General features: G+C 52.5%; 1 protein-coding gene across 1 annotated transcript in view; it reads right to left on the bottom strand.

Moving 5' to 3' along the window:
• Positions 1-649: 649 nt before the first annotated feature.
• The window catches only part of HUNK (hormonally up-regulated Neu-associated kinase), a 105,805-nt gene continuing 90,922 nt past the window's right edge, over positions 650-15,532 (bottom strand). The window contains exons 8-11 of the mRNA XM_065876874.1: positions 15,236-15,319; positions 10,102-10,149; positions 4,360-4,540; positions 650-1,308 (exon numbers count right to left, since the gene is read on the bottom strand). Of these exons, the coding sequence (XP_065732946.1) occupies positions 650-1,308; positions 4,360-4,540; positions 10,102-10,149; positions 15,236-15,319 (972 nt within the window). The remainder of the gene's footprint in view (positions 1,309-4,359; positions 4,541-10,101; positions 10,150-15,235; positions 15,320-15,532) is intronic.

Here is a 15,532-nt window from a genome sequence, read left to right as displayed (position 1 = left end):
TTCATTGGCGTCCCCACTGTTCGGATTGGTCTTTGACCAGATGCCCCTTTTTGCTCACAGGGGACGGTGCTGGTTTCGGAGGTTCCTGCCTGTCCTCCCCAGGGGTTCATGGGACTGGGTGCTCCAGGTCGCCAACTCTTGCCACCCCTGCAGGGATCCACCTCTGTGAAAAGAGGGGAAACCGTGCCTGGGTGAACCAGTTTGTGACGCCGCCATCTGATTGCTGAAAAGAGAACAGTCCGTTGACAGGCGCACACAGAGCACGAAGTGGAGAAACAGCTCGGAAGGGTCTGTCATCTGAGTGGCCCAGAGCCCGATGCTGGCTTCTCACCCCCAGTGCAGTTGAGGGAGGTGGGTGGAGGGTTCGTGAGTGGGTGGGAGGAAGGAGGCCGTGCATAATTGGAGCTGGATGCACGGGCAGGCAACCCTCCTGGGGGATCCCAGCATCTCCAGGGGGCCCTACTCGGGACTGGGCTGTACGGGCTCTTGGGTCTGTGGGTTTCAGCTGTGGGGACATCGCATGTCAGGAGGAGGTGAGACCGTGAAGGATGCTCTGTGAGAGGCCTTTGAGTCTTCATGCCCTGACAGATGTATGGAGCTGCTCCATTGCTTTCCTTAGAAATGCCAAGAACCCCACTGCTGGCCCAGGTTAACAATGGCCTTTGACACCGTCAGCCACGTCGAAGGAGAGGCTCACGGGGGCCAGGGGCTGCAGCGGGGGCATGCTGGCCTCCAGGGGCCTGTCTGCGGAGGGCTGCAGGCTCTGATGTCGCTTCCTCAACATCTGTCCGATGCCCATCATGGGGAACCTGCCTCGGCTTTTCACACAGTTCGGGCTCCCCAGGGGCTGTGTGGTGCCATTGCCGGACCCCGGGGCTGGGGGACACATGCCCTCCTCTTTGGGGGGGCTGTTCTTATCTTCGTGGGCAAAGGAGACCAGGGTGGGGTGCAAAGGAGTTTGGAGAGGTGACGGGCTTCCAGGCAGCAGGACGGGAGAGAGCGTCCGCTCACCGGGATTCCCTCGAGCCAGGCCTCCAGGGGAGTTCAGAATCCTATAGTGATGGGACGGGGACAGCAGTTCCGTCTGGTCGTCACGATCCACAGACTCAAAGGAGCGCACCATATCCAGCATCGGGGGGTCTTCCTTGGCAGGGAGGCCAGCGCTCCCAGGCCCCTGCTGAGGGGCCTCTGGTTTCTTGACAATCCTGGGTGTCCTGGGGGGCGGCACAGGGATGAACTCCATGGAGGAGGAAGCCACACAATTGGAGTCCGAGGTTTTGCGAAAAATATTGCGGCAGCCGAAGGAATCTACACACCAAGAAAGCAAAGGAAACATGAAGACGCCACACAAACAGTGCTGACGGCCCGCTCCCGCCTGCTCCGACCCCCAGCTTCACTAAGACAGCGTGTTATCCAGGGAGGTCAGATGGAAGCACGCAGTGAATGGCCGCAGCATCCCATCCTCCCCATGGGGAATCAGACGGTCTTCCTAGAATGGAGGAGACAGAAGGCTGGTGATGGGAGGCCTCCTGGATTCTGATTTGCCTCCTGGCGCCAGCTTAACATCTGTTCTCCTTTCGGTTGCTTAAAATTCCGGACCCTGCCGAAGAGCCTTTGAATAAAAAGGTCCACGGCTCAACAGAACGACCACGAAACTGGGGAAGCACACGGATACCAGCTCTCTGAGGACTTGCAGATTTGGTCCTCAGATAATCGAAGCTGGAAGGAGGGTTTCCCTCGTGACTTTTTTTAAAAAAATTATGGTAAAAATTACATAACATGAATTTTAAAGTGTTTATTTGTTACTTAACCAGTCTTAAGTGCACAGTTCAGTAGTGTTCAGTACATCCACACTGCTCTGAAACAGAACTCTTCACCTTGCAAATCTAACAGTGGTTGCCAGGGGCAACCGGTCTATGAATCTGACTACTCTACGTCCCTTGTATAAGTGGAGTCCACAGTATTTGTCCTTTTGTGAGCGGCTTGTTTCACTGAGCACGATGTCCTCAAGGTTCCGCCGTGTCAGCATAGCACGGGTCAGAATCTCCTTCCTTTTTAAGGCTCCCTCGTGTTTTTTGGTCTCACCAGAGCCTCATCTAATTCTGAACAGGGGTGAAACACTCTTCCTCTGTATATTTAAGGCAACCAGCTGACCCCCACGGTTTCCATTTCAAGTTGGCACAGACTAGAATCCAGGTTTGCAGACTCTGCCAGAAAAGAAAGGGAAAACCTCCACGGGTTTGGAGGTGAGGGAAGTAAAGCCAAGTTCCTGTGGAACAGGCCCTGTCTTAGCTGCCTTTTCCTACCATCATATTTTATAGGCCCCGTCGGGGCTCAGAGGCAGGAGCCAGCTGCCGCCCCCGGCAGTGATTTTGGGGACAGCCCAGGGCACTGGGAATCCTCTTCACCCTACACAAATAAATGCACAGTTCCTGAAATAAACCTCCTCCTCGGGCCAGCACAGATGCCCGAGATTCACCAGCAGAGAGAAGGAAAATTTCATCGATGGCTAACGTCTCCAGTGTTCCAGCTGGCATGTGAGGTCCCTGTCCCTCCGAGATGGCTGCGTGCTCCCAACTTGTAGCCCGGCTTCTCCCTCCGTGCCGTCCTGCTTCCTTCACTTCCCCAGAGGTGCAAATCCTGGGAGAACACCCCTCACACTGGCCCTACTGATCCCCAGCTCAGAGTCAGCACCGGGGCATAGAGCCAGACATTGTACTGTCCCCGCAAGAAGGGCACAGTCACCAGCCCCAACCCTCGAGCATGACTGCCGGTTCGTCTTCATCCCATCCTGCCCGGGAGGCAGTAGGCTACACTGGTCAGGAGAGAAAGTTCTAGAGCCAGGCTGCATGGTTGGAAATCTGGGTGCCGTCACTCACCAGCTCTCTGACTTTGGACAACTCTCTGGGCTATTTCCTCATCTCTAGAAATGGGGGCGAGAATGATTTCACTGGGTTGAGGTAAGAGTTGAAACAGTGCCTACCACACAGTGAGTGGTCAGTGCTAGCAATTATATAGGTTCCGGGTTGCTTCTCAGCAACAGGCTCCCAAATCCCAGGAAAATGCGAAGAAACAGAGGACAGTTAGCCCAGAAAAGTATCAAGGAACGCACTCCACCTCTGGGGCTGCAAAGTTACCCCCAAATATGCAGCCCTGACCTAGACTTTCCTTGGGGAATCCATAGGACGCCACTGCCAAGGGTCCTAACAGGATTTGCTGCCTGTTCCCAAGCCAGCAAGGAGGATCCCCCAAGGAGGGACAAGCACAGTCCCTCCAGTGGGGTCCCTGCCTTCCTGAAACCTGCAGAATGAAACTGAACTAAATGGAATTGTTCTTCTCTGGGTGAGAACCGGTCTCAGAGCCAAATGGACCGCGCTGCTTGGTGCTGTTTGAATCTCTCTGATAATTTCCTGCTTGCCCAGGGAACCACTGGTTGATCTCAGACAGCCAGGGCCCTCCTGGAATCTCAGTCTCTTCACATTTAAAACAAAGAGATCGAAGACTGGACTCCACAGTCTCTCCCGTCCGCCCTCTGTAAGGAGAACCTCTCCCCTACCCCACAGTTGGCCTCAGGGTGCACCCCGGCTCCCTGTGCCCGCCTCCCAGCTCTCAGAGTGTGTTAAGCCTCCCTTCTGCATCGCTGGATGCTTGCCCCAGAGGAAGGAGACCCGTATCGATCAGTTATCTCACGTGCTGGATGATGAATGAGGCGGAGGAGCCCACACACGTATCTCATTCGAGCCACCCGATAGCTCTGACGGGTAGATTTCCTCTCAAGTGAGGGAACCAAATAAGATCCGCAGAGGGGAAGGAACTTGGGCCGCAACCAGCTATAGAGCTGGGTTTGAGCACCCTACCTCCACCCCAAAGCCCACATCACTGCCTCTCAGGGTGCACTTTTCTGGTGAAGGCTCCCACAAGAGCACGCCCCCATCATGGCTCCCGCACCGAGATCTCTGCCCCTCCAGTACTGAACACCCATTCCTGGTTCCATGATACCATGTACCCCAAGCTCTGCTCCCGCAGTGCCACGCACCCTATCTGCTCCTGCAAAACCATTCCTCCGATCTCTGCTCCTTCATCCTGATCTCTACTCCTGTAATACCTTACACCCTGATCTCTGCTCCCACAATCCCGTGCCCCCCATCTCTGCGTTCTCAAATCCTGCCCACACCGGTGGACAACACCAGGCAGTCTGGACTTGCTTAGTCTCAGGTTGCCTTGCATGCATTAATCCTGCTTTCCCATGGGCACGAGAGGTGTGTCTGTCCCAGGGGCCTACACAGCCACCAGCACGGGGTACACAGCGGCCACGCAGCTGAACACAAATGGCCTGGAGAGCCCCCCGAGCCGACCCACCTTTGTCGGGGAAGCCAGGCTTGGCGGCCTTCCGGTCCTTCAGCAGGGCCCTGGTACTCTGAATCTGCGTGATGAGCGAGGCTGAGGGCTGTTTGTGCGATGGCAGGCTCTTATCCAACTTCTTGGAAAATGGCCGATGAAGAAAATCCCCTCTTTTCTCTTGTTCTTTGGGCTTTTTATCCTTCCAATCAGAAGCAAACATAGGTACTCAGACGCACACAAGAATACACGATGGAGTCCCTCTCTGAAGAGTTATCAAAGTAGAGTTAAGAAACGCCAGTTTTCCAAAACGCTAGGCTCTCAGCTACGTGTTGAACAATGGAAGCGCTGAGGGCCAGCGGATGCTCCAGGGAACCTCCCTCCCTCCGCCTGGGCCACAGCAGCCTTCGGTGGTCCCCAGCTCCCTGCCTTATGCAGTTTTGATGTGTTCCAACAAGGGCAAGGTCATCCCTGGGCAGTCCATTATTCTAGAACAAGCTGAACAAACTGGCAAAGCGGATGAGGACTCCCGGAAACCTGCTGCCTTATTTATAGCAGAGCCCTACGATTCTGCCCACTGTAGTGGTTTCGCAAAGGCAATTCTGCAAAGGCAACATAACTGCTTCCTCAGTGCTTGTGTGTTCAGTCAAGCCGAGGAGGTGGACGACCAGCCCACGGAGCCCTGAGCCAGTCTAGGTGAGCTTCTGACCGCTTTACCCCCTCTGGGCATGCGGGCTCTTACTTGTGTACTTAAATTGGCATGATTCAGTCACTTGTGCTGTCAGTCTTGCCTTTATTTAACTCAATTATAATCCCTCTGCTAGGAGTGAATTTGACTGTTTTATATATCTCCCACCCCACAGCCTCGGGCATGAAGCCAGGCATAGAGAGAAAGCTTAATAAATAGTTATTGAAATATTAAAAAGCAAAAACAAAAAAGCCAGTGGAAACGAAACTGAATTAAAATTAATTGGGTTCAAGCTTCTGGGAAGGGTGATGCTGCTAAGAGGAAGCTTTTTTCTGGCCCTAAAGATTATGTTTGATGTTTACTGTTAAACAGAAGCAACTGAAACCGGACCTCGCCACAAGGGAGGGGGAAAAAGAGACCGATTTTCACATTTCTTGCCTTAAAACCTTAAGAGCATTTGCAATTCAAGAGAGCTCATCTATTTTTCATTGATGTTGTTGAAAAGCTTCTCAAGGAAACATCCCCTTCCACTCAGGTAACCCTTTCTAATGAGGATTTTCAGAGCCTTTACGAACTGGGGTTCATTATGTCCAGGTTTTGAGTGGGAAAGAACGACTGGGAAGAGATGGAAAGTGGGGATGCCCAGCACCGCCTTGAGTGTCACCATAAGGACAATAGCTCCCCGGGGCTTACGCCTTGGCTGAGGTGGCTTGTCACCTGGGGAGGAGTGAAGTGAGATGAAAGCAGAGGTGAAATTTCTGCAAACACCCTCCCCAGCTTCTGGACAGCCACTGCCACCTTTATTCAGGATGCCTGGAATGCAAGACACTATTCTAAGAGCACGACCCATGATGAGGCAAATACTGTTATCCCCTCTTGCAGAGGAGCCTGCGGTGGTTAAGAATTCACCCAGAATACACCCAGACAAAACTATAATTCAAAAAGAGACATGCACCCCTATGTTCATAGCAGCACTATTCACAATAGCCAAGACATGGAAACAACCTAAATGTCCGACAGAGGAATGGATAAAGAAGATGGGGTACATATATGCAACGGAATATTACTCAGCCATAAGAAAGAACGAATCATGCCATTTGCAGCAACGTGGATGCACCTAGAGATTATCATACTAAGTGAAGTGAGTCAGAAAGAGAAAGACACATACCATGTGATATCACTTACATGTAGAATCTAAAATATGGCACAAATGAACCTCCCTACGAAACAGAAACAGACTCACGGACGTAGAGATCAGACTGGTGGTTGCCAAGGCGGGGGTGGGGGGGGGAGGGAGGGGGATGGCCTGGGATTTGGGGTTGGCAGGTGCAAACTATTACATTTAGAACGGGTAAAAAACAAGGTCCTACTGTATAGCACAGGGAACTATATTCAATATCCTGTGATAAACCATAATGGAAAAGAATATAAAAAAAGAATGTCTACATGTGTATAACTGAGTCACTTTGCTGTACAGTAGAGACTGGCACAGCACTGTAAATCAACTATACTTCAATATAAAAAAAAAAGAAAAAGAATTCATCCAGGAGCCGGACGGCAACTCAGTTTTTCACAGTCCTCCCTGAAAGTCGGTGTTCTCAACCCTTGATTCCACATTGCCCTCCGGAAGCCTGGGGCAGGGCCAGGCGTTTCCAGCGGCATAGAGAAAGGCTGGGCACAGCGACTGCGGGATCAGGGACCACACTGCAGTCCCAGGGCTCCGGGTCGGCATCCGGAATGCTACAGAGGAGGCCGCGGGCAGGACACTACGGAGGGGGAAGGGGGCATCTGCTCCAGGCCAAGGCCAAACACAATTCTCCACTGCCCCCCTCTCCCCATTTCTATCAAACACCAACAGGCCCCCGTCTCTACAGCAAAGGAGAGTGAGCTTTCACGCTCCCCAGCCTCCCCCAAGCATCAAAGGGCCTGTCCCGAAAAGTCTGGCAGAATTCCATCCTTCTGCTCTGTTCTATCTCTGTTTTTATGAGAAAACTCATAAGTTCTACCTGATAACACCTTAAACAGGAAAAAAGAAATCAAACACGCTTTCGTGATACATTGTAAAACAAGAGTATTTGGAAGAAAAAACAAAACTGGAGTTCCCCCCTCCCCCCACCCCCGGCCCCTTTTTAAGGATTTTTTTAAGAATGATGGGCACGCCTTCCTCTGGGCTGCCCTGCGATCCCTACACTCAGACGGCTTCCTGCCGACGGCTTCCTGGGTCCGGCTCAGCCCTTTTCTAACTCTCCGTGGTTCTCAAAGCTAAAGGTTGCAGATGCAAACTTTCGGGGCGCCAGTATCACCACCCAGATAGAGTTCATGAACCAAGAGGTATACAAGGTATGAGAGTTTTCTGTAGGAAGAGACCAAGGTTGGCTCTAGAAATCTCTCCAACAACCGACTAAGGGGTATTTGGCAATGAGCAGAAAGACTGCGATGGGGGCAGAAGAAAGGGGACATGGATTTAGGACTAAAGATTGTGGGAAACCCTGCTCAGGCCCCCCTGTGGAACTTAATCCCAGGATCCTGAACCATGGTGCTTCCTCCATAACCCCCAGAGCCCCTTTCTCCAGCCAAAAAGACTGGGTGACTTCACAGTGACTGGTTTCTTGGGAGATACCAAGAGCTCATCATCGGACCGCTCCCTATGCGGGACAACCCGCTGGGTCAGTCAGTCCCGGTGGAAGGGTCACCAGCCCCCAGAAAACGAGTTTGTTTACAAGCAGCCATCCTCATGCCTTCCAAACACAGGTTACAAATGCAACTGATCATCCAATTCTACCTTTTCATTTGCATGGCCTATTTTCTCCAAAAGAGATTTCCCAGGGAGCAGGACGCTAAATTGCCTTATGTAACAGAAACAGATCTTCAGGAGGACTAATTACGCTCCCCCTTTGACATGCCTGCACCCATTCCCGCGCACCCCACCCAGCAACGCTGGCTGCCTTCAGGTCGCTTTGGTTTCCCTCTGCTTCTCACGGGAGGGCGGTGCGCCCCTCCCCCGCGTGCGCCTAAGGTCAGGCCATGGAGCTGAAGCTTCAGGGGTCTTCTCTGCCCCCTCACGCTCGGTCCGCACCCCCAAGGCAGATCCAAGAGGAGGCCACAAGCAAGCCCCACACAAAACAGCTTCTTGTTTTCTTTCAACTACGTTCCAACCACCACACATGTGCGTGGACATTTACAAAGCTGGACACTTTGAAAATGTGACCCCTTAAAGGATTATCTACCCAAGACTCTTTGGATGTCATGGATTGTTTGATGGAGGAGAGGGAGAAACCAGTGAGTGAGGATCCATTGGGCTACGGGAGGGAGGTGTCTACAGGCTCGGCAGCCGGGCCAGGGGGTAGGGGGGAGCCAGTCCTCAACTTCTGAGATCTGAGCTCCAGGGAGCAGGTCCCCTTAGACTCTTCCCTGCGACTCCAGGCTCCTGGCTCCAAAGAGCCGCAGCCCTCCCCCTGCCTTTCCCGTTTTGCTCCTGAAGGTATGGCCAGGTGACCTTCAGCAAGTCACTTCCCCTTGAGGGACGGGCCTCCCCATCTATAACCAAAAGGGTGGGTCCTTCCCAAGCTCTTCGGTTATAAAAATGAACCCCACATCTCGCCTGCTTCACTGTCTGAAAGGCAAAGGCATTCATTCAACAAGGACAGATGCGGCCACGCCTCCTGGGCCCACCCCCTCAGCCCCGCACCCCCGAGGCTGCAGGAGGAAGTGCTGCCCAGCGGGGCCACCTGCCCCTCATGCAGTGCAGAACTGACCACAGAGTGTCAGTGATGGCACAGCGGAGGGGCCAGGGGACTGGAGGCGAGCTACAGCTGTCCTCTTTGAGGAGCCTTCAAGTCCGCTCAGCATGGGCTTTCTTGGAGCCTGGTGTCCCCTTGATGATGAGATAACCTCACCTGGCTGTTTGGAACATCAGAACCAGGTGCGGATCGTGGACACCTGGGATGGCCCAGGGGCCCAGGTGTTGTCTGCTGGTTGGTTTTGGTTCCTTGCTGCCCATCCCATAAGGGAAAGCCACAGAGGCCTGATTTTGCCATAGGAAACAACCAACTGAGTTGAGAAAAAAGAGGGCGTGGTTCATAAATTAGGCCACTGAGCCTGGAAGCCCTGGACTGTTGTAAACCCCACTTCTTTTTTTTTTTTTTAATAGAGGATGATGTTGAATAAGTATGTCCTCATTAATTAATTAATCTATTTATTTATTTATTTTTGGCTGTGTTGGGTCTTCGTTTCTGTGCGAGGGCTTTCTCTAGTTGCGGCAAGCGGGGGCCACTCTTCATCGCGGTGCGCGGGCCTCTCGCTATCACGGCCTCTCTTGTTGCGGAGCACAGGCTCCAGACGCGCAGGCTCAGTAATTGTGGCTCACGGGCCTAGTTGCTCCGCGGCATGTGGGATCCTCCCAGACCAGGGCTCGAACCCGTGTCCCCTGCATTGGCAGTCAGATTCTCAACCACTGCGCCAAACCCCACTTCTTTACAGGTAGAAACACGAACGCATAGCCAAGCGTGTAGTTTTAGCAAGACAATAAAAAACATGGTCAACTACGCATAGACAGCACTGATCTGATCTGAGGGATTCTGACAAATCCACTTACAACAGGATTCTGCATGGTGGAATTCAGGACAGGATGGAGGCGTGCAAGGCCCAGAGCCCTGAGCAGAGATCTGCCAACCTTCAGGGTCATATGTGATGGTTACTGTCAGGTGTCAAGTTGGCTAGGCCAGGGTACCCCGTGTCTAGTCAAACGCCAGTCTAGATGCTGCGGTGAAGGTATATGGTAGACGTGACTGACATTTAAATTGGTAGGCTTTGAGTAAAGCAGATTAGCCTCTACAGTCTGGGTGGGCCTCGTGTAATCAGTTAAAGGCCTTAAGAGAAAAAGAGTGAGGTGTCCTGAGGAAGACGGGATTCTGCCTCCAGGAGACATGGGGATGAAGCTGAAACATCAACCCTTCCCTGGGTGTCCAAGCATCACACACACACACACACACACACACACACACACACACACACACTATTGGCTCTGTTTCTCTGGAGAACTCTGAGGAATCCAACATAACCCCCCAAGTTCTTACCTGCACAGCGTGAAACTCGAGGTCTCTTGTCCAGGTGCCCAGGGAGGCCTGTAAAAAGCAGCATTTTTCAACAATTCAAGGAGCTTCACTTGCTGTTTATTTCCTAATCTCCACCCCCGCCCACTTGCAGCTCCGGTTGGGGATTCTCCATTTCAAAGTTTATAGACAAGAAGCCAAACTGTCGTGGAAGCAGGCAGCAGATAGATGTCCTAACGCCTGCCCTGGATAGATTTTCTAGGCAACATTTTTATTAAAGTCTAGGACACATAACACAAGGGTGCTCTGATGATGAGTTAGGAGTTCAATATGTTTCCTCAGACGGCAAAAACACATCGCAATGGCACCCTGATCAAGACAGAGAACGCGGCTGGCACCTGGAAGTCCCTCGTTCCCAGCATCCTCTCCCTGTCCCCAAAGGTAACCACTGTTCTGATTTCTAACAATTCAGCTTGACCTGATTCCATACTTGATTTTAAAAATTTGTACACAGGCTTCCCTGGTGGCGCAGTGGTTGAGAGTCCGCCTGCCGATGCAGGGTACACGGGTTCGTGCCCCGGTCCGGGAGGATCCCACATGCCGCGGAGCGGCTGGGCCCGTGAGCCATGGCCGCTGAGCCTGCGCGTCCGGAGCCTGTGCTCCGCAACGGGAGAGGCCACAGCAGTGAGAGGCCCGCGTACCGCAAAAAGAAAAAAAAAAAAATTTGTACAGATTTTAAAATGACACAAAGAAAAATCATTGTAGTATTTTACTTTTAAACTTACAGTCCCCGTTATGGGTTTAATTTTATTCCCCCCAAATTCATATGTTGGAGTCCTAACCCCCAGACCTCAGAATGTGGCCTTACTTGAAGACAGGGTCAGGCCAGGCCCATCATATCCTCTTTGAAGCTTTGGGGAGGGGGGAGTATGAAATTTTGCTCTCCTTTGCCTTTGAGAAGAAGGAGTGTTGGTGTTACCTTGACAGAGGTAAGCAAGTTAAGATGAGGTCATCAGGGTGCGTTCTAGAGCAATGTGACTGGTATTCTAATAGGAAGGGGGAAATTGGTCACACACACCACACACACACACACAACGCCATGTGAATATGAAGGCAGAGATCGGGGTGATGCTTTTACAAGCCAAAGAATGCCAAAGATTGCCAGCAGCCACCAGAAGCTAGGAGGCATGAAAGATTCTCCCTCACAGCCCTCAGAGGGAACCAATCCTGCAGACACCTCGACCTTGGATTTCTGGCCTCCAGAACTGGGAGACAATACACTTCTGTTGTTTAAGCCACTCAGTTTGTGGGACTTGGTTATGGCAGCCCTAGCAAACTAATACAGTCCCTCCGCAGCCCTGCACAACTTTTCTTCCAAAACTGCAATGTTACTTTGACACTACAGAGAAGCCCTCCAGTTCTAACTTACATTTCGCTACAAATTAGCATTATTCTTCAAGACTAAACAAACTTGGCTCCTGGCTCTCTACAGCTTTAATAAGCCAGTTTAGAAATGATGACTGCTCTGCCACGACCCCCATGGCCCCCCAGGGCCTCTGTCTTAGGAAAAGGAATCTCTGGGGCACATGCCTAAGGTGAGAGAAGTGTCCCACTTTTCCAGACATAATCTCTGCCTGTTACAGGAAGAAGAGGGGGAGAAAGTGGTAAAGTCATAAAATGACGGCACTGTAGTCCCCAGAGGGAAGCTCTTTCCACTTAATTCAGCTCCTCCGTCTCCTTGGAGAGAAAGAACCAGGATCGAGAAGAAGAAAGAGACCATCACGTGCCCTCAGTGCCCGGACATGGCCCCGGAGCCGCTCTCCAGCCGGCTTGTGTACAACCTTGAACTTCATTCCACGGTTCCTGCTCACAACACCTCCCGCCTCTGCCACTTGGCCGCTTCTCCTCCTGGACCAGCTGACGGTAACTGGGAAGAACCCCACAGAGGCTCTGAGTGGGCTTTACCTGGAAAATCTGGCTTCTTTCAGACTTTCTCACCACTTTTTCTAACTGGCCCCATTCCACTTTCTAGGTTCCAACAGAGAGAGGAGTTGCATCATCTAGTCAGAGCCTGTAATTTAATTAGCACAAGGATCGCTGCAGTTTGGAGAAAACAAGTGGATCACAGAAAATTGAAATGCTGTCTTCCATTAGCGTTCCTATTGAAACCCTAACCATTAAATACTTCGACAAATGTTTTAAAACGCTTACTATGTGTTTTCCGGGCCAAATGAAATAATCAGCTGAGAATAATAATCTGGATGAAAAAAAGAGGCCCCTTTCCCATCGCGGTTCTGACACTTAACACACAAGCAGGGCAGGGTACTAGGGCAACCAAGGACATGGGCGTCAGCCACGTGGCTTAGAGGCTGCCTAGGGCACACACATAGGGGCATGCGGTACGTCTAAGTTTGTGTTATTACCTGAGGCCCTAAACAGTCAAACCAAGAGGCAGGGGAGCTTAACAGTGAATTCAGTATCCCCTGGACCCCAGCCGAGGTGCCCACCCTCCCTGCAAATGACTGTAAGAGGTCCCTCCCTGCCACAGGGCATGGCCATCAGGTGATGATAATTCGACTTGCGCGCTATGGTGCAGGTGGCCCCCTGCTTTAATCAAGCTAGGTGTCCCACCTGGAATGTTCGACCTTCCCCAGATGCCGGCCCAATTCTATTTTCTGGGACTAGAGCCAAGGTCCACTTGATTATTTCATCTGTCCATCTAGCAAATATTTATTGAGCCTCTACTGGGTGCCAGGCATTGTGTAGGCTCTAGGGACACCGTGAGGAGCAAAAGTGACACCGTCCCTGCTCTTAAGGAACTCACAGTCCAGAGTGGGGAAGACATGATAATCAAATAATCCCTGAACAAACGGAACCCTGCAATGTGACAAGCCCCAGGAAGCAGAATGTGTGTGACCGTGTGTGCTGGAGGGATGCAACCCAATGGCAGAGGTCAGAGAACGGCAGGGGTCCACGAAGATGACCCTGCCGTGGGAGCTGAAGATACACATTAACTCAGCAGAGAGGGGTGGGGAGAACATTCTGGAAGAGAGAACAGTGTGTGCCCAGCCCTGGCAGCCAAGACAGCACAGAGTCTCAAGGCCCATGGGACTGAGCACGAAGCAAGAAGCAGGGCTGTGTGCAGGGCCTGGGAGGCAAGGCTGGAGTCGCTGGCAAAGCCAGTTCAATCCGGGGCATGGTGGCCACGTCACAGAGTTTGCCTTCCAGGTTAAGGAAGCCTTTGAAGGTTTCCAGCGGGGAAGTGACATGGTCTGATTTGAGTGTGAATCGCTCGCTCTGGCCGGTGTGTGGACGGAGCGCCAGGTAGTCACAGGGAAGGAGCAGGACCAGTTAGGAAGGAGGCTGCAGCTGAGGTCCACGCAAGAGGTGATGGTGGCGAGGATGGGGCGGATGGAGAGTGGAGGGGTTGGAGAGTTTCAGGAGTCAGACCGGCAGAACTTGGCGACAGACTGGCTCTCGGGGTGAGGGAAAGGAATACAAAGGTCTTCCAGGTTTCTGCCCTGTACTGAGGGTGGGGCTGCCATTTGCGGACAGAAAATAGGGGCCGGGGTGGGGGGAGATGGGGGAGGAGAGGGGGGGTTGGTTCCAGGCGTGCTGGATTTGAGACGCCTTCATTCACGCCATAGAAGTTTCAGTAAGCAACTGGCCGGAGGGGTGTGGAGCTCAGGGGAGTCTGGCCCTACACCATCTCTGCTCTCCCTCTCCCAGCCCTAGAAGCCATGCTCCCCGCCCAGCCCCAGTCCGCACCCCCCTGCTGTCCCTCCAAAAGCTTATCTCCGTCCTCATCATGCTGGTGCCTCACAGCCAGTCTCAGAGGAAGGAGGCCTACAGCCTGGGGTCAAGGCCAGGGCCCACCCTGGCTGCTCTGAATGCATGCCCTTCCCCGCCCCATCAGTGGAGTTCCTTCCTCTGCCTCCCAGCCCGCCTGCTCCCCAGCCCCTCTTCACTGCCAGCGGCATCGACGGAGAGATCTCTGTTCACGGTCCTCACTCCCCCCAATCCACGCAATCTCCTTTCTGCCTTCTCTACCTCCTCCAGGACGAGAAACCGCTCAGCTGTCACCACTGGCTGCTTTATACTTGACCTTTCCCATGTCCTCCCTGGCATCCCTCCCTCCTGGGTCTCCGGCTGCCCCGTTATCTCCGCTAGCTTCTCTGTCATCAGCGTCTCCTTTTCTCTGCCTCCTTAAATGGTGCCATCCCCCAGGCTGTGTAGATTGACCAGCCTCGCCCTCCTCCTGCAGCTACCCCAGCCTACGCCCGCCTCGATGCTCAGGGGTGGCCACATTTACACGTGGTGCCGGCAGTTCAGCAGCCCCGTCACCAGCGTCACTGGGCTGGCCTGGGCCGTGTCCCACTTGCTTTCTGCTGCCGCCGTGGAGCGCAGCCCGGCTCGTTCCATATTCCACGGGAAAGCACTGAGAAGACAGGCGGGCCCCACTGCACAAAACAGCAAATGTGGAGTCCTGGTGGGGGGACCCTTACCCTGTGCTCCAGGCCTTGGTTCTCGAGTTCCCAGGCACAGTCTCATAACAAGCATGTATTTGGGGTCCAAATTTGGGACGATATGATACCAGTTTTTACTCTGAAATCAAAGAATCTTGGTATTTTCTCTCAGGTACGCTCTAGGTAGCATCAAGTCAGCAGGGACAGCTGACTGGAAAGGATTGTTCCAGCTACATTTTCCTGTTCCTCGCTGTACTTTGTTCCCCTGATGCCAAGTGTTACACACACTTATATTTTTCAGCACCTCGTTTTTAACCTCTTGGAGATCTGACAGCGGATTCCAACCTTGATTCCACTGGGAACCATCCAGGGAGCTTTAAAAAATACTGACCCCCGATCTCGTTGGAGATCGAGAATGGATCGATGGAATCAGTCTGAGGTACGGCCTGGGCATCCAGATGTTAAAATGCTCCTCAGGGATTCCACTATGTGGCCACAGCTGAGAACCATAGTCTAGAGACTGAACGATGGTGGCCCCGCTGTAAACCATGTCTCAAAGGCTCAGTTAAGTAAGTATTTGTCTTTGGCTACTTCTGTGTCCTACAATAATTGGTTTCCTTTCCCCTCTTCCCCCCAGAATGGAAATCCACTCTTCCTAAGAGATCCTGGGGTTTGCTCTGGGGGCCACTCACCTCATAGGGCTCCTTGGTGGGCCTGCACTTTTCTATCTGGTAGAGCTGGGTCTTGTAACAGACGCTGTCCTGGATGTCGGATTTCTACCAGAGGAGAAGAGAAAAAAAGCCTGGCTTAACTCACAGGAAATAGAAATGTCCATTAAGCATTCATTAATTTTTAAACCAGCGCTTGGCTGAGAAAAGGCAGAAAGGGGTTGGCAAGGCACTTAATTGCAGTGCAAAGCCTCATCCAAGGACGAAGTGTGGGGAGAGCTCGGCACCCAGAATCAGGTGACCTATCTCTGTTCCTGGCTC

This window comes from Phocoena phocoena, chromosome 4 (assembly GCF_963924675.1).
Source record: "Phocoena phocoena chromosome 4, mPhoPho1.1, whole genome shotgun sequence".
In the NCBI taxonomy this organism is placed as follows: domain Eukaryota; kingdom Metazoa; phylum Chordata; class Mammalia; order Artiodactyla; family Phocoenidae; genus Phocoena; species Phocoena phocoena.
The sequence above is the reverse complement of the archived record's forward strand: the minus strand, read 5'-3'. Positions and strand labels throughout refer to the sequence as shown.